The following is a 25,024-nucleotide window of genomic DNA, read 5'->3' as shown; positions in this document are numbered from 1 at the left end:
CGAATTATCGTTTTTTCAAAGATGATTGCAAAACTATCACTTAATTTTGCAATCGCTAAAAATGATAAAAATGTGCTGTTCATCACTGATTACATGGAATTGTTTCATTACCGAGGGATGTGTTGCATTGGGCAAATCTCTCTGTGGTGAATTAGATACCGTTGGTACATTTCTAAGCTGAGGTGAATTATCAGCGTGTTGAAATGAGACATAATGGTGGGTGTCTTAGATAATCTAATAGATGGCGCCACTAGCTCAAAATTCAAGCGAATTTAGACTCCGTCGAATCGATGAAGTTGCTTTAAGTTCAAATTGGAATAATTTCAGTTTCCCAGTTATTTAGACCGTACAATTCAGATTTGTACATGCATCAGACTATTTAAAACAGCACAGATTATTCAAACCATCTAATTTAATATGATACTTTTAATAAATGTTAATTTATATAAATATGTGTAAATTATGATAAGATTAAATGTTCAAAAAACGAGGTTTTTGCTACCAATAGAAATACAGTAAGAATTCAATAGTTGAACGCTTTTTATTTGGTATGCGTTTTAGTTGGACGCTCGATAGTTGGCCGACAGTTCAATTAAAAAGCATGCGTTTGTATGGAAATACCGGTTTTTGGAAAAATCACAAAAATCTCATGTCCTTTTGCGATAAATTTCAGATTTTTTTGTATGGAAAAACGTGCCAGCTAAAAAGCACATACAGGCCGAAGACGGCCATAAAATAGCACATATTGCGAATTTCCGCGTAAGCCAAATCTCGTGTTTCCAGCTAATATCTCTAACTTGCGTGTAATTTTGCAAGTATGGGGGTGATTTTAGACATTAAATTGATTATTAGATATGATTCTGCCTGTATATAAAAGTTTCAAACCTTTTGAAACAGTTTTTAACATTCGAATAAAGGGAAATTTTATGGCATTTTACAATTGATGTGCCAAAGTAGTACAAAGAACCGTCAAATTTAGATAACCGCGTATCTCCAAATCCGCGTTTAAAAAGTATCATTTATCTCGGGGACCGCCTGTATTCAATACTTGGCAGGGAATCGAAGTTCAACCAGTGAATTCAGACTGTTTGTGTTTGACAGATATAACCATTAAAATGTGTTTAACAACATGCCCTATTTAGATGTCTTTCCCGTATAGACTTAATACTGGTCGTGAATAGAATCAGTCCTTTATTTGATTCAGAATACAAAAGTTTCTCGATGATCTTATTCTTCTCATCGGCGTAACGAGCTACGTGATGATACCGGGTTATACAGGCTTTCAGGATTTATTCAGTCTGTATGATACTGGATAGTCAGTCCTTGCTATGGGGGGACGGCCCATATAAGACTAGAACCCACGAAGGGACATGTTATTCAGTCGTGCAACATAATTACTGTACCATGCAACCGCTCCTATGACCCGAAGCAGTGCTCTTCAACCTTTTTAGAATCACGGTCCACTTGGCTTTGAAAATACATATGCGGCAGCCCACATATATTTTGTAGACTTAACCGCAGTTTGTAGACTTAGTTCAAAGCATTTTAATCAAAAATATGTTTATTTTAGTTATGCCTGATGAACATTGATTCTTGATTGTGGGGAAAAATGCCGTAGACACTTTCTTCTTTCGTATTGAGTACGATTTTCAATTATAAATAACATTGCTGTTGATGCTCTCGCTGTCTTTAGAAATTCCTCCACCAACGCCGCTATCCCAGCTCACGCAACTGCTCGAATGGATAAGCGAGCAGCAGTTCGATTGGCGATGTTGGTTGGTCACCTGGGAACTGCTAACTACAAATTCCAACATCACACCAACACACACGCCGACCCTCTTGATTGTTTACACACAAGCGAAGGCAGCGCATTCTTTGTTTGACTTTCATCATAGTCGTTTGGTTCGCGAAGACGCACGGAGGCGTTCTCGTCCTTGCAGTAGAAAAAAAAACTCATACACTGTGGTACCTTTACGGGAAGAAAAATTGTAACACCAACTTAAGTAAAGTGTGATATAGTTGCTATAGCCCTTGAAACTATCTTAACCCGATCCAAGTCGAACCAAACACAACCAACCAATAATGCAGTGAATAAAGTGTGATGGGACGCGAATAGGACGCGCGGCTCCATGGCGAATCATCGTTCTGCAGGACACTACTGGTAAAAACGGACCCCCCAAGCATCGTCCCTCGGAAAATTCGCTCGGAAAAACGGAACACACGCACGCACGCAAGGCTGGAATGGAATTAGCACGGTAAATTGGTGTACAAAATATTTCATCATCAGTCATATTTCTCCCATGGTTGTGTGGGGTGTGTTGCTAGGGGGCTTTGAAAAAAAAAGAAGGAAGCAAAAACTCAGCGTCTCCCACCCCAACCCTAGTCTATTGGGTTTCGGGGCTAAAGCTGTGATAGATAGAATGAAAAGCAAGCGCTGCGTTGGAGTGGGGCAACCAAGCGACGCTCACTCGCCATTTTCAAAAGTGCATCTTTTCGAGTGTGTACAGCGCATTGAAATTTGACGCACCCTGACAAAAGGGTAGTCAGTCCCTAGGCTGAGGGTTTTTTTTACACTCTAGACAAAACAAGGGAAAATTGAGCTCCTCTTCGCATCTTACAGTGGGATGATGAAATAATGGACGGTGCCCCAGCATTTGGTTGATTAGCTGGTGGTGGTAGTGGTGCTGCTGGCGATGGTGGTAACGGGATACAAGCTCTCTTTCTATTTGTGTGGGAGTGTGTATTATCGCTGGTGCTGCGTACGAAAACACAACCACAGCATCGACACGCTGTGTGTGTGTGTCTGTGCAGTCAAAGGGAGTTAGCATAACGGATTTCAAATCATACGACGTTATGGAAGCGTAGAGAGTTTAGCTCATCTTGCGTTAGGGCAAGCAAGCCGTCAGTAGTGGGGGAAAGGATGCAGAAATGAGAAAAAAGAAATGGATGGAATGCGTCGTCACACTCGCGTCACGATTATCCCTAAAGCCATATTGCTGAAAAACTAGAAGCTATTAGCATACGAGACGCGCACACACAGCAACGCACAGCTGGTTGACGACATAGTAGCAGCAGCAGCAGCAGCAACACCACACAAAGCAAACAACAAACCTCATCCCAAGCAGGTCGAGCCCAGCCAGCCACACCAATACAGCCCTACGAACGAGGGGCGAGTTGCGTCGTCCAGCGCGAGAGCGCGACAGAGCAAACTGCGTTTGCGCGCGAGAGAAAGAGATGAAGAGCTTTAGAGTGAAAGAGAAGAGAGAGACAGAGAGAGAGAGAATGAGTTCAAGGGATCGGGGACCGTATTAAACACAACCTACTCTGCTGGCTGTGTTGGGTTCTGTTTTGAGCCCGCGGTTCGACCATCCAAACAAAGCGCACGACAAACGACCGAACGCGTACGACACGAACGGACACAGTGTGCGCGCGTCCGCATACAGTTGCAAGGGTAGCAAGCAAGCAAGCAAGCAAAACACTCAGCTCTTAGTTTAGGCAAGCCTTGCTCTCGGAAAGTCAACAGTAGTGACAACAAACCTGCTCGAAACGGAAGAAGATGGTCCTGCTTGTTGTTGTCGCTTAGAGAGGTGAAAGCAGTGGCGCTGTGCGTTCATAAGGCGATCTGTGGCGCACCGTGACGACGACCAAACAACAAACATCATCTGTGATATACAAGAGCGCGCGCGCGCGATCGTCCCGTCCATCATCAACACCATCACCACAGGCGCTCCTTTCTCGTCCTGGTGTGTAGTGCATTCCCGCATCATCCAATTATTCCGTGTGAAATGCGAGGAAAGCAATAGAAGAAAGCAACATTGTGACTGATAGTGGAAAGAGTGGAAGAGTTATAGTTTAAATGCCAGTTTAGTGTGGATAGCTTGTATGTGATTTTTTTTTAAATTATTTTGAACAACGGTGTACAGTAGCAAATGCTGAGCGAGTTAGTCATAATTTCGACGCTGCACATAATTATACATTTTAAGCAAAAATCTCTTAAGCACAATCACGACCAAAGGTAAGTCGGGGAGTGCAAAGGATGGGGTAACTGGTACCACTGAAAGAGGGTGAAGGTTGTTGCGTTTAACTCTGCTAGTGACTAAACTATCCTTAGCAACAGCTCTCCAGGGGGCAATGAACACGCGACACGGGAAGCAAGGGCATATCGGTTAAAAGGTTGTGGCGAATGTGTGCAAACCGTAAGCGCGGAATGATGCAATTGGAAAGGAAGAACACAGGCAAGACGAGCTGCGTTTTTAAGGTCTTTTCCTTCCGACGACACCAGCTGACATTGAACCGCCGCGGGTGTACACAATGAGAAGGCGTTGGGGAGAATGTTACAATCTTCCGTTTCTCGACGCGTTCAGGGCCGCAAGGCACAAGCGGGTCACGATGGAGATGCATATGATCAATCAATTTTTGCGCTTGTATGTGCAACTGAATTAATAGCTTTTTTGCTTATTTCTTGCGTTTTTGTCTCCCATCCCAGATAACAAACAAACCCTAGCCAAGCCATCATCACTCACGTTCATCACTCACTTCATCATCGAGCGCGCCTGTCGGGGCTGTTTGTGCTGCAAAGGACAACCAAATTGCAACCCCCTTCTCACCAACTGACGCAACATTTTCAACGACAATTTCTAAATACGAAAATTGAAATCCACCAGCGCAGAAGGGAGGAAAAAACACAGCTGCTCGCACGCACACAACCACCGCGTTAGCTTATGCGTGGAGACCTGCTCGACGTACCGCTGTGTGCGTGAACCGAAGGCTCGCTTCAAGTGTGTGGAGACCCCGTTGTGTGCTGTGGAGAGCGCAAGCCAGCACACTCGCACACACACACCGACACCCCGAACTCTACACATCACAGCAGCCCTGTTCGAATGTGCTAGATTTCGCAGCTCGGCCCCGTCCAACTCTCCACACGGGCCGTCATTGTAGAATCTAATACCGAATTGAATAGTTCTTTATTGCTGGACACTGGGGTGACGCAAAAGTGAGAGCCACAATCACGGAAGCATCCGGGTAAGTTTTGTCCCTTCTGTTTCATCATCTCCTCGCGGCGGATCTTGCTCTCGAAAATGTAAAACGGTGTGCTAGCGATAAAGGGTTCGAAAATGGTGAAAAGTTGCCGTGCGCTGCGCCGTGCAGGCAGCATGGTCACGCGGCAGCCATCTTGATTTTTTTTTGCTTGTGTGTGATGTGTGTGCGCGCGCGGTGGTGTGTGCGATCGGAATGTGATGTCAGCCCTGCGAGGCCTTTAGCATATTGAGCACAGTGTGGTGGATGTGTGATCCTGTGCGTGTGTGTACCCCCGTGAAGAGTAGTTTTGGAGCAAAATGTAAGGAAAGGAAGGCAGGGTTCATATTTACATTTCACGTTCCCTGCCAAGAAGAAAGATGTGCCGAAGAAAGTCAACAATCGTTTGTGCGTGAAAGTTGAGGAGGAAGTTAGGAACAGGGTAGGCTGTTAGAAAGTTGAGGGAATTGGGAAATTTATTTTCGTTGTTCCCAACGTGCCCGTGATGACGATTGGGCCAATCCACGCACTCGCCGTTTGGTTACGAGATGCAGTGAGAAGGTTCGCGAAATCATCACGCGTCTTCTCACTCGGGTGCCTGCTCACTGTCACGGATTCGGATCCGTAACATGTTTGTGCAAGATTGAACATGTTTCTTGCCGTGCGCGCGTACACATTTCAAGCCGTGGCACGCGTGTTTGGCACGACAAATTTAGCAGGGATGACGCATTTTATTCGTTGCTTCGTCTTTTGCTTCTTCCCTGCCCTACTGTTGCCAAGTGAAAACGGGAAATTTTTAGAAAAAAGAAACTAATTCAAGCAGCCCAACATCATCACCAACACTACTGCACTGTCTATGTGTGGTGTGTGTAGACATTTCAGTAGCGCAATCGCTGAACGAATTTTCTCTACACAAGCTCCATCAGTGTGTGTGTGTGGTGTGTGGAACGGTGGAGCTGATGATGGTGGAGCAATGTGTGTGCGTGCGTTGGCAGAGGTTGTTTTGTTGTTGTGTGTGTAGTATGTTTTGAAGGTAGCAATGACGAGTGGAAGAAGATGGAGCACACCGAAGCAAAATCATCTGTTTCGATGCGCGAAACAACATCGCGCGAAAGAGGAAAAAATAGGAGAGGATTATGATGAGATGGGGTGAAAGAAGAAAAACTGTCGATTTGTGGGGAGCTTCACTAAGTGGAGAGTTTTCACAAAATGCACAGCTAGCTCGAGACCAACTTTAAGTAGATAAATAGCAAATGATTGCTGTCACTGTTTCTGTGCAACATAAATCAAATGTGTAGTTTGTTGCAATTGGTCATAGAAATAGAAATGGCAGCAGCAACTATCTTACAATGAAGCTACTAGTTTCGGAATTATCGCTTTTATGTAAATTTAACCTGTACAATAGTTGAGCTGTGTTCTCTGTATCAAGCACTCTCCCCACTGTTGCAAATGTTTTAAATAGTTTGAGGGGTGTCCCTTTAACGCCCGTTTTTGTCACAACCCCTTTCGTCGTGCCGCGCTCCCCGGGGAAGGAAAGGAGGCCACAAAAAACGGGAATTAATTTACATACAATTCACCCCGTGTGTTGTTCTCCTTCCTTCCTCGCATTTATTTCTTTTAGTCCTGCGCACTCCTCCGTCCTCTTTCCCTCTCTCTCTTTTGCTCCCTTGGTGCACAATTTGCACAACAAATCATCACACCAACACATACAACAACCAGTTGTTAGGGGGGTGGGAGGGGGGGGGGGAGCGAGCAGCACGGAAAAGATGTTGATGCTGTTGGGGGGAAGTGGTAAGCTTTTCACCAGATGCTCTCTGAGTTGCTGTTGATTCTTTTGCTCATTATTTCTACCGTTCCTCAAATGGAGCAGTAGCAGCAGCAGCAGCAGCAAAAAACCCAGAAGCTCTGCTGCAAGCACTCTTTTGGCGAGAGACGACCATTGCTTCGCAGTCGAGATTCCTTCCAGAGCGTTCCTTCGAATGCAATAAAAGCGCATACCAAGCGCGACAGCACAGCGTCACAGCTCTTTGTCATTCGCACGCACACACACACTCACTCAACGCAAATAAACAACACTCGCGCTTGGGAGGTCAAAGAGGAGGTAGCTGGGGTTTTTTTTTTTGCATACTTGCCTGACCGATTTTGATTACCCTTTGCTTTGCACAACGCCAAATACACTGCTGTTGTGCGCATACTCATGCCTTTTTTTTTTGGTAAAGAAAAGTATTTTTATTCTTCGTAGCAAGCCGAGCCAACCCCATCGGAGTGGGTCACCATGGAAACGAAGAAATGTAGCGTGTATTCTTGGCCGTGCAATAGAACGATGGAAATATGCTTGTGTTGATGGTTTAACGGGTCGCTGGACGAGGACGTTGTTGCGATTAGTGGACGCGCGCGCCCCCCATCGCCATAGCTGCTTGCTTGCTGTGGATTAACAGCGCAGTAAGGTGCGAAGAAGATGGCGTGCGGTGTTGTGTCCTACTTTCTTTCCATGCGACAACACCATATCACTCCGCAATGGCGTTATTCCAACAACGACAACAGGACACGGACAGTGGTAGTGTCGACCTGACCTTGTTTGGATTCGGTGTAAAGTGCAACCCGCCGTGTTTTGTTTGCAGGTGGGGTGTAGGGGTGGGTGTTCCATCTAATTAGTTCATTGCCGATTGACTCACGCGTGCGCATTATTACCTTTTGGGCTGGTAAAATCCCGGATGCACGCTTTTTTGTGCATGTGTGCGTCACTCATATTTCCTGCTATTGCGTCAAAAGGTAGCTTTCGAACGATGGATACCCGACCATCGTCATCGTAGGGTCGAACCATCACCACCCGATACACGAGTATCACTTTTCAACCTCTTCCTTTTGTCATTGTCGCGGAGGGAAGGGTAACGGCGCGACCACGCGCTGAAAAGCTGTGTCATGCCCTTTCGAATGATGGCTCTGTCCGGGTGTTTTGTTTGATAAGGACAGAGTGAGAGTGGGGGGGTCGCTAGTTGTGTGTGCTGATGGTGCGACCGTGTGCTGCGCGTGATACGCACCCGGTTGGGTGTAAAACCCGAGAGCCCGTGGAGTTGAGTGTTCGACTGAGCCAACTCTAACCCACCAGAGGTCCAACACTTATCGCTAAGCAGCAGCAGCAGCATGGCACGACAGCGAATAGTCAGCTTATGTTACACTCCCGGCACACTTGCTTCTATTGTGCTTCGAAATGGTGCGCTACTTCCGTCTAGAGTTGCCCTAGATGTGTATGTGTGGGACGACGACGATGACGACGGACCGACTTGTTGTACGTACACACGTTTCGCTCCTCCGATCGCAGGGCAAGTCGTATACGACTGTAGTTGAAACTTTTGCACTGTAAGCATTGCTGAAAACGTGATCGTTTTCACGTAGCGCTTCTAACTGTATACTCTGTGTTTAGTAGGTACATGGGGTAGAGGTGTGGTTCAGCCGAGTAACCTTGTGCTATCAGCCCATGCAACAAACACACATCTGCGGCAAAGTTACGCAGTTTGTTTGCATCTACATTACGTGGAAAGATTTTAATACTCCCCATGGGATGTGGAATGGTTGCAAACCAAAACTGACGCACACCTCCTGAAGCGCTGATCGCTGATAAGCCGAAGCGGTGCGATAGTAAGATGTTGTTGGAAACGGTTACGTTTGGAGGAGTAATCGTCATCCCGAGGCAAAGTATGATTTCAAGGAAGCTGATAATTCTTGTAAAGGATTCTGAAATTCTAGGTAAAACCTCTACTCCCTGCATTGAAGAGTTCAGGAACGACTTCAAAAAGAATTAGGAGCTAGATTTGAAATTATTTGAGGAAAACAAACATACGTCATCGTACATAGCTGCATTTTGATAGGTTGCTTATCGATACAGATAAGATCTTAGCAGTAAATTTGGGACTTTGGACGCGCGCTCTCCTCGCACACGCCACACACTTCTGAGTAATTTTTAAAACTCTAAAAAGGAGCAGATGACTCGTTTCTGGGATATATGGGATATTCTGAATCTAACAAATTTATTATTTTTAGACAAAAAAAAACAAGAGTGTGTACCTTCTAATGATGTCTCTCGATGTGCTGTCGATAACAACGTGTGTCTAGCGTTCCCCGTACCTCACTAATGAGTCATTGGCCTGTTATGATACAATGGCTAGCCAGTCGTATCTAGAATTCCAATCTATTTCCCTGTCGCGACTACAGACCGAGGCTGATTTTCGGGTTGAAATATACAAACTATCCAGACTAGACGAACGGGGGGCGCCCTCGCTGCTAATGAACGGCGAACTACGCTACCCGTCGAGACACACGCATTAGCAGGTCACATTCTTTCGCCCGCCTACGTCCCTGCACCTTTATTATCTATCACCATTCCCTCCTGCCTTCATTCCTCCTCTTCCAATTCCTACCCGAAATTTGTCCCACACCTTGCTGCCTTGCTCCCAACCCAATGTTTTGCCCCGTAACCATTTCCTGTGTTTTGATTTTTCAGTTTCGGAAAAGAAGACATGCGCTTTAACCTTTTATATCCAAATTTTCCAGATTTCAATGTAAGTGTCGCGCATAGAAGCATAAAGGGGCACGGACGGAAAAGATTCCAAAGCAAGATCGCTAAAACTGCTGCTTGGCATAAAGAAGCATAGCGAGAAGCTGCATAAACAAAGAGAAAAAACAACAGGGTAGACAGACAAGACAGTTCTAGCCACGTATTCTGGTTGCTCCAAGCTCATCCTAGCTCTGGTTCTCTTGTGCACTAGTGTGTTGTGCGTTGGTCTGGTTCTTCCTAGGCCATTGTTCGGCGTTTCTGTTGCGTGCGTACGGGCACTGGTAGCGCGACGCGAACCAATTATTAGAGCAAATCGTTCACCCTGCTGGTTCTCTCAAGGATAGATTCCGTATCTGTCTCTTCCCGTTCGCGAAGAAGCAGCAGTGTGCGCGTGCCTTTTCGTTGCTACTCGTGACCAGATCCGCAGCGTAACCAGACCTTCTCCTTGAGGGATACACGCTCTCTCAGATCAAGGACAATTGGTCGAGAATTGTCAGCCATCGTGCAAAAGCTCCACCAGGTGCATACGGAAACACAGGCTCGGACGGAGTAAACCGAGGAAGAAGTAAATCGTCGGCTAACCATAAAAATCGTACGAAGGTCTTTTAGATCGATCGAGCTCCTACTCTCAAACCCGTCTCCTGAAGCGAGCGAGATCTAATTGACCGGTGTGTGCGAAGGACTAAGAGATTGTAGTTGAAAATACTGTCGCGAGCCGCCGCTTGGTTTGCTCGTTTGTAAGATCGCAAGAAAAAAAGAGGGGCTTGTGATCTCTGTGGTTCTGCGTGAGTCCATTCTCTCCTGCTGTCGCTAGCTTGTGCCGTTAACATTACTCTGCTCCATCACACGATTCTGGCCCGGTGCAAGGCGGGTGTGTGTGAGTACACAATTCTCCCACAGAGTGCGTCCGAGCGACAGACCGTAAAAAGAGTATTAAAGTTAGTTCGACGCAATCGCGGCCGAACCCAACTGGTTTATGCTCACGTAGAAGTCTCCGCACTCGGTTTGGGATAGAAACACCGCGCAACTGCAACCCTGTTGTTGGCTTTCTGAAGAATCGAACTGTCCTGTGAGCTGTGAAACGAAAGAAAACACAAACACACAGCCAGCAGCAGCAGTAGTGTAGTTAAGGCCAAGCGGAAAGGAGAGAGAAAACGTTGAGGGTTTTTTTTTCTGAGTGTCACATTTCAGAAGAAAAAAAGATTACGTGCAGGACGAGACTGTGTACTGCACACAGTCGGTGACTCACACAAGTCGCGTAATCGCCATACTTAGTACCGATCGTTTTGCAAATTCCACAATCAATCGAATAATCCGCAGACGCGCTACGCAAGTTTCGCCGGCGCGTACCCTATTGGATTGATTGTGTGCAGCATTTCATCCCCGTTTTTGACAAGAGCAAGATAAATCAACTTAGTAGAAGTCCGTTGGAGTTAGAATTTCCTTAAAAAAATTAAATCAATTTTTTTCTACGACAAATCGAATCTCTTGTTCTTGTTCTCCTTTACCCGATTCTCTCCCGAAATCCTCCAATCCTACCCAATCCATTAAAAAAACAACACCCGTTCAATCTCGCGGGGCGTCACTAACCGTACGATCAATCCGGACTTCCAAAATCCGTTTTGCTCTGTCGCGGACGCGCTGTGTTTGCAAACGATACGAACGGCATACGTTAAAAAATCCCCTCTCGGTGTTACCGAATACACACACCACCACCTACAACACGCCGTATATAGGTACTAGGCCAGCCCTCAGTATGTCTGTCCCTGTGAGCTGCTACTCTGTCGATAGCATGAACAACATCGACCAGCAGCCCATCGGCATCAGCGGCCATGGTCTACCCACGTCCTCCTCCACTGCCCGCATGATGACGATGCGGATGGAGGAAGACGATGACCACCGGCCAATGATGAGGATGAGCCCCGCGACCAACGTTCATGCGCACGACCAGACGATGCATCACGATCAGCGGATGTTGTCAGAGGAGGGCCGGCTTGGGACACCGGATGCTGCTGATGGAGTTCTGTTGGCGTCGCACGACTGTCGCCACGGTGGCCACAACACCAGCGCCACCGGCAGCGGCTCCATGCACTCATCGGGCGCGTCGTCGGGCAGCGAAAGTGCCAGCTATCACTACCCGCCGCATCACCATCATCAACACCACCGACACCGCCCGATGATGATGGATACCGTGGACGACGACGGTACGGCATGCGCCAATCATGACGATGGCCAGGACTTAGCGGATGCTGCCGGGGCAGCGGCAGCGGCTAAGTGCACCTCACCACAAAAGCACACCACCACCACCAACAATGGATCATCATCATCATCATCATCACCATCATCGGCACCATCATCACCGATGGCAGCGGCTGGTGGAGCAGCAGCAGCAGCAGCAGCCGCCGCAGCCGCCGCCGGAACAGCAGCGATGTCGTTCGAGGAGATGATGGCCAAGCTGAGCGAACTGCTCGCCTTGGAGCCGAAGTACCAACCGAACCTTTACCTGCCGCAACAATCAGTCGTAAGTAGCAAAAGCCTTTTTGTACCTTCTTTTTTGTATACTTTCTTTTCCTTTACCACCCTTACTGTCTCACCGAAGAAGAGAAGAAGAAAATTCGATCTTTCCAGAGGGGCATAGTCGTTGTCTCCATCAGTTTGGTTTGGTAGATCGTGGTTTGCATTTTTCAAGTTCAAATGTGCTTTGCTGCTCGCAGCGAAACACGACCACGAACGTGTGCGGTATGAGGTGTACCGATAACATTCCAAAATATTTCATCAGCAGGAGGAGAAAATCAGTGAAGAGTGGATTGGAGCAGAGAGGTGTCATGCGCTCGAAGCACACGAAAAAATCGAAAGTTTTAATGAGTGACGTTGCGTTCCCCACATACTCCACCGTGATTGGTGCAAAAAGAGCGCTGAAGCGAGCTGAAGTAAACGTCGTACATCCATCCATCCCCTCTAACAACGTACAAAAAAGCAGAAGCAGCATATTTTCTTCACACTCTCTCGAGCACCACACCCGACACACAGGTGTTGGAGCAGAGCGCGCGGAGGTGTGTGCTTCTCCATGCCTGAGGCGCGCGGGGACGGACCGTACGGCACGTGTGTGCCGCCACAACGACTCGCAGTCATGCTTTGCCAGCTGTTTTTCGCCTAAGACGATTAGGCAGACGGTGGTGGTGCAGCATGGAAAATTGCACGTGAATTATGGACATGCTTTTTAAAAGCAGTTGCCTTTTTCTTCGATAATCGTTTTAGCTGCAGAGAGCTGCACGAGAGACGCATATTTGCCAGCTCTGTGTGTGTGGCGCGTGCCTTTTGAAGCCCGTTTGCGGAATGATGATGATTTTGGTAATGGTTTGATAACGGATGATTAAACGAGACACCCAGCACCGCCGAGTTAACTAGCTTTTTGTGGTAAAGGCAAGTGGTGGTGTATCGTTAGACGATCCTTCTTTGTCACGAAATATGGTAAACAACATTGTGGTTGGTTGTATTGACACAACTGTTTGCGCAAGAGAGGAAAAGGGATATGTATTTGTTCCTGTGGTTGATTTGTTTTGCATATCTGGTTTTGATATCAGCCAACCAGACAGATATGTCGTGGTTTTGGGGTTCTATCTTTTCCACCGTATGTGTGGTATAGGGTGTTGATAGCTGTTTATGTCTATGAAATGAAATGTGTGAATCCTCTCAATCGGTTCAAGTTCAAATAGCGGCCGTGCATGCAATGTCGATCGATCAATGTACCAAAAAATGTAATGCAAATGTTTCTGGAATCAATTTGAACGCTTCAGTTAATGCGCGTGAATATGGGCAAGGAGTGTTGCAACAAACGGGCCGTAGATCCACATAGGAATGATTACAATATGTTGCGAAATTTCTGAATAACATCCAAATTGTTCCATCTAGCGAATGCTGGCACCATTTTTTTAATTTCCGCTTGGAATAATGGTACATTTTAATGTACGACACTTGAAGGATTTCTCCTCAAAAATGAAACATCCGTTGCAATCCTCTGTGTATCGGTTTAACCTTCTTCCTTCATTTTCGTCTACTGCAAGCAAGTTCACCCCCCAAAAAAACCTGTTTTGCAGACATCATGACGAGTCGTGGGCAATTCTTCCTCTTTAGATATGGACACATACACACAGCGATGTAGGAAACCGACGCTAAAAGGAACTGAAATTTGGTGCGTTCCGCTGAGTGTGTGATGGTGTGTTCTGTTGTGGGGTTAGAATGTATGCGTGTTATGCTCAACAGTCTCTCGTTCGTAATAGGGCGACAGCTTAGGGGGTGGCTGTTTTTTTTTGCACAGTTGCTCCCCACAAAGAAGCAAGCTAAGCGTGTTCGTGCGATCACGTAGTCACTTATTTTTAGAACCGGCTGTGTGGCTTGCACGAAGGAGGTGGTGGTGGAGCTCGTCCGCTATGTTGAGCGGTTCGAATTAAAGCCGTGCCTACCAACACACTACCGTGCTTAGCTAGCATGTGTGTTAGGGACATGCTGAGCATGTGTGTCGTCAATTAATCTATAGGACGTAAAATCGAATTTTCTGGAACAAAACATCTGCGTGCATATTACACCATGTTGTTTTCGTTCAGACTAATAAGTGTTTGTTTTTCCTTTAATGACGTTCTTTATTTGTAACCTCAGCAAAAGAGAGGTTTACCTGGTTGAAAAATTTGCATCGATTGCTACTATTATTGGTCCACAGGGACTGCAAAACAACGGCTGACTCTGCGGCCCTGGGCGCACGGTCTAGTTGCTGTTGTTGTTGAAATGTGGAAATACATGCCCATAGGAAGAGATAGCCAAACAAAAAATCACACACACACGCAAACACATCGGCCCATTTGTCCGTTACGCTGATAGCATATTTTATTATCGCTCCCCTAGAGTCTGCCTGTCTGATGGCATGACCCACTGATAACGGGCATGACACGGTTAAGGGTTGCCTTTTTCAAGACGGAATGGGCCAGGATAGGAGAGGAGGGTGTATCAGAATCCGAGCCCACCGACAGAGTGTTGTTTGCTTTGCAGAGCGTCTCTTAGCACCTCGATGCTTAGTTTGTGTCGTCACGTCTCGGCTTCACAGTGTCAAATCAATAACATGAACTTTATAGTCGGTGTTTACCCTTGGAGGAGGGAATGAGAGGTTTTTTTCCACATGTGTTGCTGGTGGTACACTAATTAGAGCAAATCCTCCCCTATACATCCGACACGACCTTCTCAATGATAGTTTTGGATTAAGAACGAACCAGCACACTTGAGGAAAGTATGATGGTACACGTTCCGTTTAGTTTTGCCGTCTTATCTATTCCAGACGGCATTTAGTTCGAATTGCTCGGATGAGTACAGAGTTCGCTAAAACATCATGCCATTGTGACTCTCACGAAACTCACTACACAAAGAAGAAGAGATGGTGCATTTCCTGAGTAGAGTGTCCTGACCAATCGCACAACACATTTAATCATAGCGACGGTTTATTTGTTTGCAGCATGAGCTTGCCGTTTCCATTTTTGTTTCACGTTATCAGTCATTCAATTTGGGGCGGATGGCCATTGGATGGGGTGAAATTAAACCGAAAAAGTATACTGCCAGTGGAACAGAAAGGTGAACGACCGGCAGCAAAATGGCGAGGACACACTAACTGATCTGTGTACTGTACCCAACGCTTCATCCTTGCCTCCAAACGCCCTTTTTGGAAACACGGGGGAGGTGTATTGCTATCAACGTCACCCCATCGAGTGAAGTGTGTGTGTGTGTTCCGTAAAGGCTGCGTGATAATGTGAGATAAAATAGAAATAATAACAGCTTTACACACGGCGTACTGTGCTGCGCGCACTGGCTGTGTATCATGTACGTCAGTCCGAGACCTGTTGTCTCGGCTGTTTTTTGCCAAGATAACCGATTAGGATGGCGGTTTGAGGGACAGAGAGATAATTGTTCCTACCACTCGACGGAAGATGATAGTGAGGTTGTCTTGACGAAATGATACAGGGCGGATGGGCAAGTCTTAGGGCGATGGCTTTTCTTCTGTTGTTCAATAACGTTTTGATACCAAAAGCGCTCAAACAAGGGGAGAAAGATCTCCCTTTGTTTTGAGAATGGACAATTAACTTCGGTGCTGATTTCCATGTTAAGGCGTACGCTAACAGACATCATTACCGCTTGTTCTAGTGTAACTAGGGCTTACCGAGCATGAATGGGACTTTCTGGACTAGTTAGGTTTATTGACGCAGCGGCCCCATGGCCTTCAGTTTCATGTGTGCCGCTTTTCTAAGCAAATAATTGCTCAGCCTAAGCCGGCTGCGTCGTGTTTCTATTTTCTACGCATCTGTTGCGTATCGTATCGTGCGCAATAAAACAACATCAAAAAAAGGCATGTGGCGCAGGAGGAAAGGCTTTGTTCTTTTTCGTCGCCTTACATCTCGAAGTACAACTTAGTGTGATGTACGGTACAATGCCTCTGTGGAGAGTCGCGCTAGCTAAAACATGAACTTACAATGATAATCATGCTACTGGTGCTATTACTCTTCAAATGTGGGCATAAATAGAACACTTGTTCGTTCTGCGCGACGTTTCGTTGCTTTTCGCTCGATCGGTGGAGCGAAACAGAGGAAGAATGGATTATGAAGCAGCACTATTCTTTGGTTTGCTGTAGTGCGCTTTCATGGCATCCGCGAGAGAATGATGTACAGCTCGCAAGTTCACTGGTACTTGTCCGTTAAACATAGCATCATAATTTCTCCCACCTACTGTTGCGCTCTCGGTCTTTGTGAGAATTTTCCTCCGTTCAGTTAGCATTGGATGTACCGTTTTTATTATCAACCAACCCACATGAAAGCAAAGAGAATCGGATAGAAAGAAGCAAGAGAAGTGAGTGAACGAAGACAATCGGAGGCAGTGTACTATATTTAAAAGATGAATTTACATATGAATGAAGCAGAAACAACGCATTTCAAAGATACACAAGCACAGAGGAGATGTAAGCGGAGGGACACAAAGCAAACATTGTTCTGGCCTGTGAAGAGACAGAGAGAGAGAGAACTATACAGCGGAAGCGTCATTTTATGTATGCTCTTGTGATCATCGTCCGTTGATCGGTCAGCCATTATGCACACAGGGAGAGAGAGAGAGAGAACGAGGGAAATGTAGTATGCTTTTGTTATGCGCGTCCACCTCTTTTGTCCGTTTGCTGATTTGGCCCCAAATCTCTACGGTTCAACGCGCCCGGACGCAAGAAGTGGGTGGATGGCCATCGAAAGCACAACCAATCCAATAGTAGCCTGGGGTGCTGGTAGAGTGCTTAGAATGGCTGTGAGTTGGTAGGCTTGGTTAGTTGGTGTAGGATATATTATTGTCGTTCATCGTTTTTTTCCGCCCGCCCGCCGCTCGCGTGCTCCCTTTTATACATTTATTGCGAGCGTGACCGTCACGGTAGGGCGATCTTCTTCGGCATGGCACCGTGTGTAGCATGTGAACATAAAGAGAAGGGTGATCTGGGACACAGTGTTTGCAGGACACACAATATGTGATTGTGTCGTGCATAGAGATTACGAGGAAAATGATTAAAACAATTATTCTCTATACAAAAGCGGTCGTCTCCATTACAGCCCGAAAGTGAATGGAATTGGATTGATGAATCATACTAAAAAAGATCAGTTTCCTAAATGCATCTAGCAAAGGGACACAGCAAACGATATGATGCTGCATCTATAATTATTTCCGCCTGATCGACTCATCGATTCTGACGCATTTTTGGTTTTAGGATGACGCCTGAAACCTCCACCCCCCAGACTGGATGCGAATTTTGGAACCGGTCGAACGAGTTTAAAACTGGTGCCAGTAGTGACTTGTTTGGGTCTCTTATGCGCGCACGTATATATGCCGTTCAATAGAAGGTTCGAAAAAGAAGAGACAGAGAAAACCAGCTCGTCGCAGGAAAGACGAGACGGCGACGCGAAACCATCATTACGTACGAGGGACAGACACACACACACACACAAAGAGACATTATAAATGCCCCATTAGTGTGTGCATGAATGTTCGTGTGGATTCTAGTTTTGCGTTTCGCTGTACGGTTTGACGTCCGTCCGCACCCGTCTTGTTATCGTCGTTTGGGTCCCAGTGAAGGGGTGGAATTGTTTGAGCAGGATCAGACAGGCAGGCAGGCAGCCAGGTAGTAGTAAGATGTGGTGGAAGTGAAAGAGAGGAAGAGGCAGAAACGAGCTATTCGAGATTTATTTTCGGTTTCAATGTCAACCGCTTCAATCCCGTCGTCGTAGGCTCACTTGTTCGCGAGGTTGTTGTGGGGAGTCGTACACTCCCTTCTCCCTTCTGTGTTTACGCGAGTGTTGTCGTTGATTTTGGACAGGCAACAGGCGCTCCAAGGGGATGACTCCGAGGTAATCGGTGCTTGATCCGATTCACTTCTTAATGCGTCTGGTCACACAGCTAATGGCTTCTGATGTTGGAAGCACGAAGCGGCAGAGCCCCACACACATCATCATCGCATATGTTGTTCAGGTCACAAGGTAGAGGTTGCTCTCAGAGTCGTTGTTCGCAGATGCATATCGTTCCCATCCATCGGTTGGGGATGGTTATTCATGCATGAAGTGTACAACACTTCCTCAGTCACTCTCTCCCCCACATATACGCACCCCGACGGCCTTTCAAGCAGGTCGGATTTAGTGTCGATTATTCAAATGTGCAATCGTGCGTTTTTTTTCTGTCTTCCTATTTACGGTTCATTGAGCAATTGACACTCGCAGCAGTTGTTAGTTGAACCATGGTCTTTTTGTTTTAAGACAAGAGCGAATTTTTTGCTCGAATAACACCGTCACACAACAGCTGGTTTTGGTAGTCTTAAAGCTGTCGTTGTCTACCTACGCTACGGCGTTTAATGTTGGCTTGGTTCGTCGTATTAAAAGTTCATGCCCCAAGGATGTCCTTCTCAGCAGAGTGTTGCTCTGTTGTTGCCTTCAGCTGACGAACATACGATGATGTGACTACATCGCACACACACTCACACACACAGTGCGATACACAGCTGACCGTATTTAGTTGGGTGAAGGATAACAGAAGCAAATACGTGCTGAGGGAGATTGATTAACAATGTTGTCAGCTGAGTCCTTCAAGCTTATCCTACAGCGAGGAAGGAGGAAGTATGGCAGTAGAGAGGACTCATGCTCTACTGCTGCCACCCCGTCAGGGTTGGTATTAATTTTCCAAATCTATGTATTATAAATAGGACTTTCAAATATGATTTGAATGCATCCTTGAATGAAGTGTGCGCTGGGTGTGTTGTTTCTTCAACGTGTTTAACATTCGGAACCAATAAAAGTGAAACTTTGTTGAACCGGTCGGTACGGCCAAAATAGAAAGAGACCTTATGTTGCGATGAACAGTGTTGTACCCTCTCTCTCTCTTACTCTCACTCTCTCACCCATCATTTGCCCTCCTTAAGATGGTGTGGTATGTGGTCAATTCGAAATACCCCTCACCAAGCGGGGAGAGGTGAAATTTGAAGGTTGGTGGGTACGATGAGGTAAACAGCGATGTTGTGGTGACCACAGTGTGTTGGTGCGAACTCCTCTTCTGCGGTTTACGGTCAGGTGTGTGCATGCGTGTGTTGCTTTATATGCGCAAGACAACATCCACGAACCACCATACCCCACCAGTCAACAACTTTGGGGAAGAGCAGCGGCGGCACCAGCTCAGCATCGTTGTTGACAATCTCTCTTCCATAAGATGGTCGGGAGACGTTTCGTTTCAGGTTATTTTTGACCTCATTTTTACATAATCACTACCACTACCACCTCGGTTTTGGTTGGTGGTGGTGGTATGCGAGCCGTTCCGTACCGTTTTCTCGCAGCAGCAACAGCATCAGCAGCAGATTGCTCTAGAGCAGGAGATTGTTGTTGTTTATATTTATGAAAAAAGAAATCTCTATTTCTCTTGCACTTCACCACTAACCAAAAAAACACTGATGGGCATTTTGTTTTGGGGTTCGAGGTGTATACATTTGGGTCCTGATTTTGCTTTGCTATGCGTCCAAGGTTGTTTAATATTTATGAACGCTTTTGGACAAACCATCCCCGTTGTTTTTTTGTTTGTTTATTGTTTACTGATGGTTTCCTCCTTCCTCTTCTGCGATTATCCTCCTACGACCTATGCTACGCTTATCCTTGACGGAGGCCAATGACACTGTGTGTGTATACTAATATATGTTTTCCTCCCCTTCTTCTCGCTTCACAGAATGGCGAAATCACGATCGGCACCCGCGACGGAGCGGCCCATGTGCTGCGCTGCCTGAAGGTTTGGTACGAGCTGCCGAACGATGTCCTGTTCGCTGCCATTAACTTGGTTGATCGCTTCCTGACCAAGATGAAGGTCCGCCCGAAGCACATGGCGTGCATTTCGGTCAGCTCCTTCCATCTGGCGGTGCAGCAGCTCAGCCTGCCGATCATCGACACGGAGGATCTGATCGCTATCTCGCAGGTAAGTGATCGTTTTTACTCTATTACAGCCCAGTAATAAGAAATATATATAGATCAGATACATCAGAGGACCATTCCTCTCTAGGATAGAATTGTGGTTGAGTAATTTAAACCCTGAACTCTGGGAATAAGAAACCATCATCACACAATCACTACCACGATAGAAGCAAAGATCTCGGGCAATTTTGTTGTGAGGCGCGGGATCTGTGAAGTTATGTATAAAACCTACTGCGTGTGCGTGTACCACATCATTCGCTCCTAGTCCCTCCCTCTGCTCTGTGCGATGTGGTGGCCCTTTTGCGTTGACTTGACACGCTTCGGATTCCAAGGGGCATGAAAATAGAAATCGATCGTTTTCGACTGAGTAAACACACCGACGGCCGGTGGCGGGGCGGGATGGTGGTGTTATTGGATTAAGGTTTTGTGTGAATCTTCAACTAAAATAGGGTGAAGAGGTAGAACGAGGGGAAGGGATGGAAGGTATTAAATGAATTGACATTTCCGCCCTTCCGCGCGAGGTAAAATGTTTATACAGTGTACAGAGGAGGGAGCGTTCACGCACGGCCATATAATGATGATGTTGCACTTTCCTATTGCCATTTTGTCGAACACAGCGGGCCGGTAGTGTGTTGATGAACGAAAATTAGCTGTGCACACACACCTCTACATGCGCGCTGTGGTGTGTTGAACCAAACGTACAAAGCAAACAAATAGGAGCTCTCTTGTTTCATATCTAGATTCAAGCTAGGCAACGCGCGCACTCCACCACTACCCTCACACGAGCGAGGGCGAGGGTGGTGTTGATTAGTGTAACAATAATCAACACCACCATTAAACCGCCCTACAGCGAGTAACATACTTGTATCACGCACTGTATGCATGCATTTGAGGGGCTGGCCGTTACCAAACTAATCTCTTCTTCCCCGTCTCCCCTCGTCCACACGTTCAGGCAGACAAAGCGTAAACAAACCACCCATCCGCGTTGGAGGAGTGTGAGTGTTGTGTACGCAAGCGGTAGAGGGATCGCGTATGATCGATAAAACTGTGAAGTACGCAAAACGTACCCGGGCTTCTTGTGTACGGCGGCCATCGCCCAACTGCAGATGTGCTTCGGGCACATGAGGGCAAGCCCAACGCGCCAGCAACGCATACCGTTGTTTGGTTATCAAACTCCCTAGGTTTAAAGGCGACGACCATGGTCAGCCAGCGACTGTTTACCATCGTCTATCCAACGCGTCGTGGGCTTGGTTTCTATTGGCATGTTCAAATCACTTAACACTTGCAACATTGAGTGTTGTTTCGGTTGCACTCTTGGTGTGTTGGTGCCTCTGCCTTCTCTTGTCCCTTTTTTCTATGTGTAAACATAGACATCATCGTGTGTGTAGTATGTTTGTGTGATGCATAAATCACCCTTGTCTTGATAGTCGGCCAACGACTGTTGCGGACACACAGTAGCAGTAAATGTAGCATTGGGAGAGGAGGGCACATACGTCTATCGAATGATTTCATCAACATGAGCACATACAGCAGTGTGTGTGTGTGTGTGCGCATGCATTTGATGTTTCAAGTAGAAGCGAGGAACGGTTGAGGAGTGGTGCTGAGTGGTGCAATGAAATAAATGCCATATGAGTTTTCGTTTAAATGGTATGAAATATCGTCTGAAGGTCTTTACGAACGACAAATTGTTGTTCATTATTGGTCGATAATGGTATAATAATAACTTAGGAAAACTGTTAATTAATGTATGTTTAATCTAATTTGCTTTATTGCGCCCTTTCTTCTATTCTAGTGCCGTTGTACGTCACGCGATCTGGTGCGAATGGCGGACATTGTCGCCAACAAGCTGGGCGTTCAGATGAACCTGGCCCCGGTAACGGCGCTCTCGTTCATCCGGCTGTTCTACTACATCTTCGAGAAAGCCGCGAATGCACTCGGGCTGTCGGAAATATTCAAATCCGCCATCTCGCTGGCCGATCTCGAGATGCGGCTGGAGATACTGGCGTGCGATGCGAGCTGCGCGAGCATTCGCCCGTCCGAGCTGGCGCTCGTGATGATCTTCACCCAGATGGATGTGTACGTCAGCGCAAACAAGGACAACGGGTTGGTGCACCAGCAGATTCACGATCTCGTTGACTACGCCATCCAGCTGCAGAAATTCTGTCGAGTAAGTTTCTTCGTCGATTTCTTCGTAACCTGTTGTTTGTAATAGTCTTTTCTATAATTTTAATATCATTTAAATTTCTTTCTTTACCCACTCTCTATCGGCACGTTTGCTGCAGATCCCGGACAGCAGCTTCCTTTACAGTCACAGCATTGTGACGAAGATTCTTTCGCTGTACAACGGTCAGCACAAGATCCCGTACAAGCAGCGGCTGGTATGGAAGCTTTCGTCCCGTACCATGCGCGTGCTGCGCCCTACTGACAAGTTGACCTCCTATTTGCCAACGATTGCCGAACACCACCATACCCATGGTCACATGAGCAACAGCAATCTTCGCTTCAGGTATGTGTCGTTTTTGGTTGAATTCTGCAAACTCAACGTCAAGTGGGAGAGGCCCAAGCCTTTTTGTCCCCAAGAATGGCCTCTCTAAAACAACCCCCTCTCTTCTTTCTCTTCTATTTCATCATCAGAACTGGCAGCGTAAGCTCCGAAGACGATGGGGAAGATTGGCCAACATCGCCGATCGTAGCAGTGTGTGAACAGTTTGTTGACGAGTAAAATGGCGCGCGGCGATCAGTCGATCGAACGATCGCTCGATCACGTACACACAAACACACCCTCTTATCTCTTTAAATAATTGTTTAGTATCGTATCGAGTCGGATGTATGGTTTGAATGCAACTTTTCGGAAAAATGACCGCATTCAGCTTCGCTCAGTATCGATTACGACGACGGATATGTAAAAGAATGGAGAAAGAGAGCGGTTTTGTTGCAACAAACTCCCTTCACATTGCTGTTATGACGAAAACAAAAAACAGAATGAACGTTTGTGACTGTCCAGACAGTGTTTTATGCTGCAACAATGCACGGGTGCGCTGTGCACAAACAAAACTTCAAAGTACGTACATCCCCCCGGCCCCCTCCCCGCCCCAAATATTTGACCAGCTTTCTGAAACCCTTGACCTACCATCGAGCAAGGTGGACTATGAAGTGGCGCCACGAAGCATCAAGGACGGGGTATTGGGGCTATCGGGCTTTGAAAGGATCCGCTATCATTGCATAGCAGCATCCCATATTGTGATAACATCATCGTATAGTGGACGGTGGCACCAGCAGAAGCAGCAGCAGCAGCAGCAGCGAAAAGAGTGATAAATTTGCTTTACTAAAGTTGACCAAGGCAATGTGGCAATAGAACGACGACGACGTGAGCACAGCGCGCACCCCAAAGAAACGATTGCACAGCATGTGGTGTTGTGCGCCAAGGAACAAATCGTAGCTTTGGTTCGATGTCGCTGGCGAGATTAACTGATGTTGACGCGGTTCGGAAGAGAATCAAACATAATCAACTGCATCCGTGCAAACGAAACGAATGGAGAAGCAAGTAAGAAAAGGACTAACAACGGGACGGCACACTAACATCAACAAGGCAAGGAAAGAGCGGCAACAACAACAGCAGCAGCACGTGCGGAGAGCACTACTCTTCGGTTGGTAAATGTTAATTTTATTTTGTTTTCCTCCCTTTTTTTGAGTAAGAAATTGCATACTTCTAGAACACACTTATTTGCTATAATAGTGTAGAACAAAAAAAGCGCAGTCAGAAAACAAAAGAAAAAAGAAACAATTTAATTCGTTGGATAAGATCTATGAATCGTTTAAGCGGGAGGAGAGAGAGAGAGTGGAGAGAAGGTTTAAGAAAGTCGCGTCGCGGAATAGTACGATAAAAGTAGGATTACATCGGGAATTGAGAATAACATGAGAAAAAGGAGAAACTTACGCGATAATGGAAAATGGTTACAAATGACATAACGCCAGCTCGCAGGCGGTTATCGTATATTTGGGGAGACAGGAAAAAACAGAAGAGAAGAAACAAACCATACTTGAAATGATCAACAATATCAACAAAAAAAAGTCCAAAATTAGCGAAACAGAAAAAGAAACAGCAAACAAAAAAAAAATACAAAAAATCTCTGAAAAGTTACGCAAAAGTATATGCAAGTATAAAAAGAAAGATAAAAGGAAAATCAAAAAAAGTACAAAATATACAAAACGGTTTAAAAAAATCCTAGCTAATAAGTTGTGTAGGATTTAAATGGCAGATGGTAAAGCAAGTGACATTTAACAACCACAGCAACTATATTTGAGGAGGGGGCGAATGCTCTTTTTAACAAACTATCCTTACCGCTGGGTGTTGTGTTTAGGCTGTTTAAAAGAGCATTCACCTGCTTATTAGGATAACAGCAGCAGCAGCAGACGAGAACGTACGACTATTAAGCAAGTCATGTTGGAACACACACACATACACGGAACGACGAGAATTACGCGACGCCAAAACACGAGAAATGAGAAAGGAGAATAACCGAAGAATAACAATCGGCACATAAGAGCTGTGCAAAACGAAATATGCGAACATCTTGCATTGCAAACAGCGCAGCGCAGTAGAGAACAAGCGTGTATGCTTTTGCCTACGGACGGTAGAAAGCGGAGCTAAACAGAGAAAAGGAGACACATCTAATAGGGAAAGAACGATAGATGAGGAGGGAGAGAAAGAGCATTTTTGTTAATGTTTACAAATGTTACTTTTTTCGTTTTGTGTACCACGTCAAAAACTGTTTTTTGGAATAATATTGATTTTCTCGTTACCTTTTTTACGAACAGAATTTCAATACACCACGATTTGCACATTTTTATTATTGGAGCAAGCGAAAGAAAAGGAAAAGGAAAGAGCGCTGCGAACAGTATAAAAGGCAGCAGCAAGCAGCAGCAGCAGCATCAGAACGACAGAGGACCA

At 46.1% G+C, this 25,024-nt stretch overlaps 1 protein-coding gene across 2 annotated transcripts; it reads left to right on the top strand.

The window, feature by feature from the left end:
- The first annotated feature begins 1,872 nt into the window (after positions 1–1,872).
- LOC120950564 (cyclin G) lies at positions 1,873–24,899 on the top strand. Of its 2 annotated transcripts, none has more exons than XM_040368696.2 (7): positions 1,873–2,255; positions 4,487–5,022; positions 11,308–12,092; positions 19,835–20,077; positions 21,866–22,240; positions 22,356–22,579; positions 22,708–24,899. In XM_040368696.2, the coding sequence occupies exons 3-7, from the start codon at positions 11,328–11,330 to the stop codon at positions 22,793–22,795; spliced, it is 1,695 nt and encodes a 564-aa protein (XP_040224630.2). In that variant the 5' UTR covers positions 1,873–2,255; positions 4,487–5,022; positions 11,308–11,327; the 3' UTR covers positions 22,796–24,899. The 2 variants fall into 2 exon arrangements, with proteins under 2 accessions (XP_040224630.2, XP_040224631.2); XM_040368697.2 differs by lacking the exon at positions 1,873–2,255 and adding an exon at positions 3,397–4,015.
- Positions 24,900–25,024: the final 125 nt, after the last annotated feature.

The sequence above is a fragment of the Anopheles coluzzii genome, chromosome 2, assembly GCF_943734685.1.
Source record: "Anopheles coluzzii chromosome 2, AcolN3, whole genome shotgun sequence".
Lineage (NCBI taxonomy): Eukaryota > Metazoa > Arthropoda > Insecta > Diptera > Culicidae > Anopheles > Anopheles coluzzii.
This window is presented reverse-complemented; position numbering and strand designations above follow the sequence as displayed.

Coding starts and splice junctions, on each gene's coding strand:
- LOC120950564 (XM_040368696.2), top strand. CDS start 11,328: ATGTCTGTCCCTGTGAGCTGCTACTCTGTCGATAGCATGAACAACATC. Junction 12,093..19,834: donor ACCTGCCGCAACAATCAGTC/GTAAGTAGCAAA, acceptor CTCGCTTCACAG/AATGGCGAAATCACGATCGG. Junction 22,580..22,707: donor AACAGCAATCTTCGCTTCAG/GTATGTGTCGTT, acceptor TTTCATCATCAG/AACTGGCAGCGTAAGCTCCG.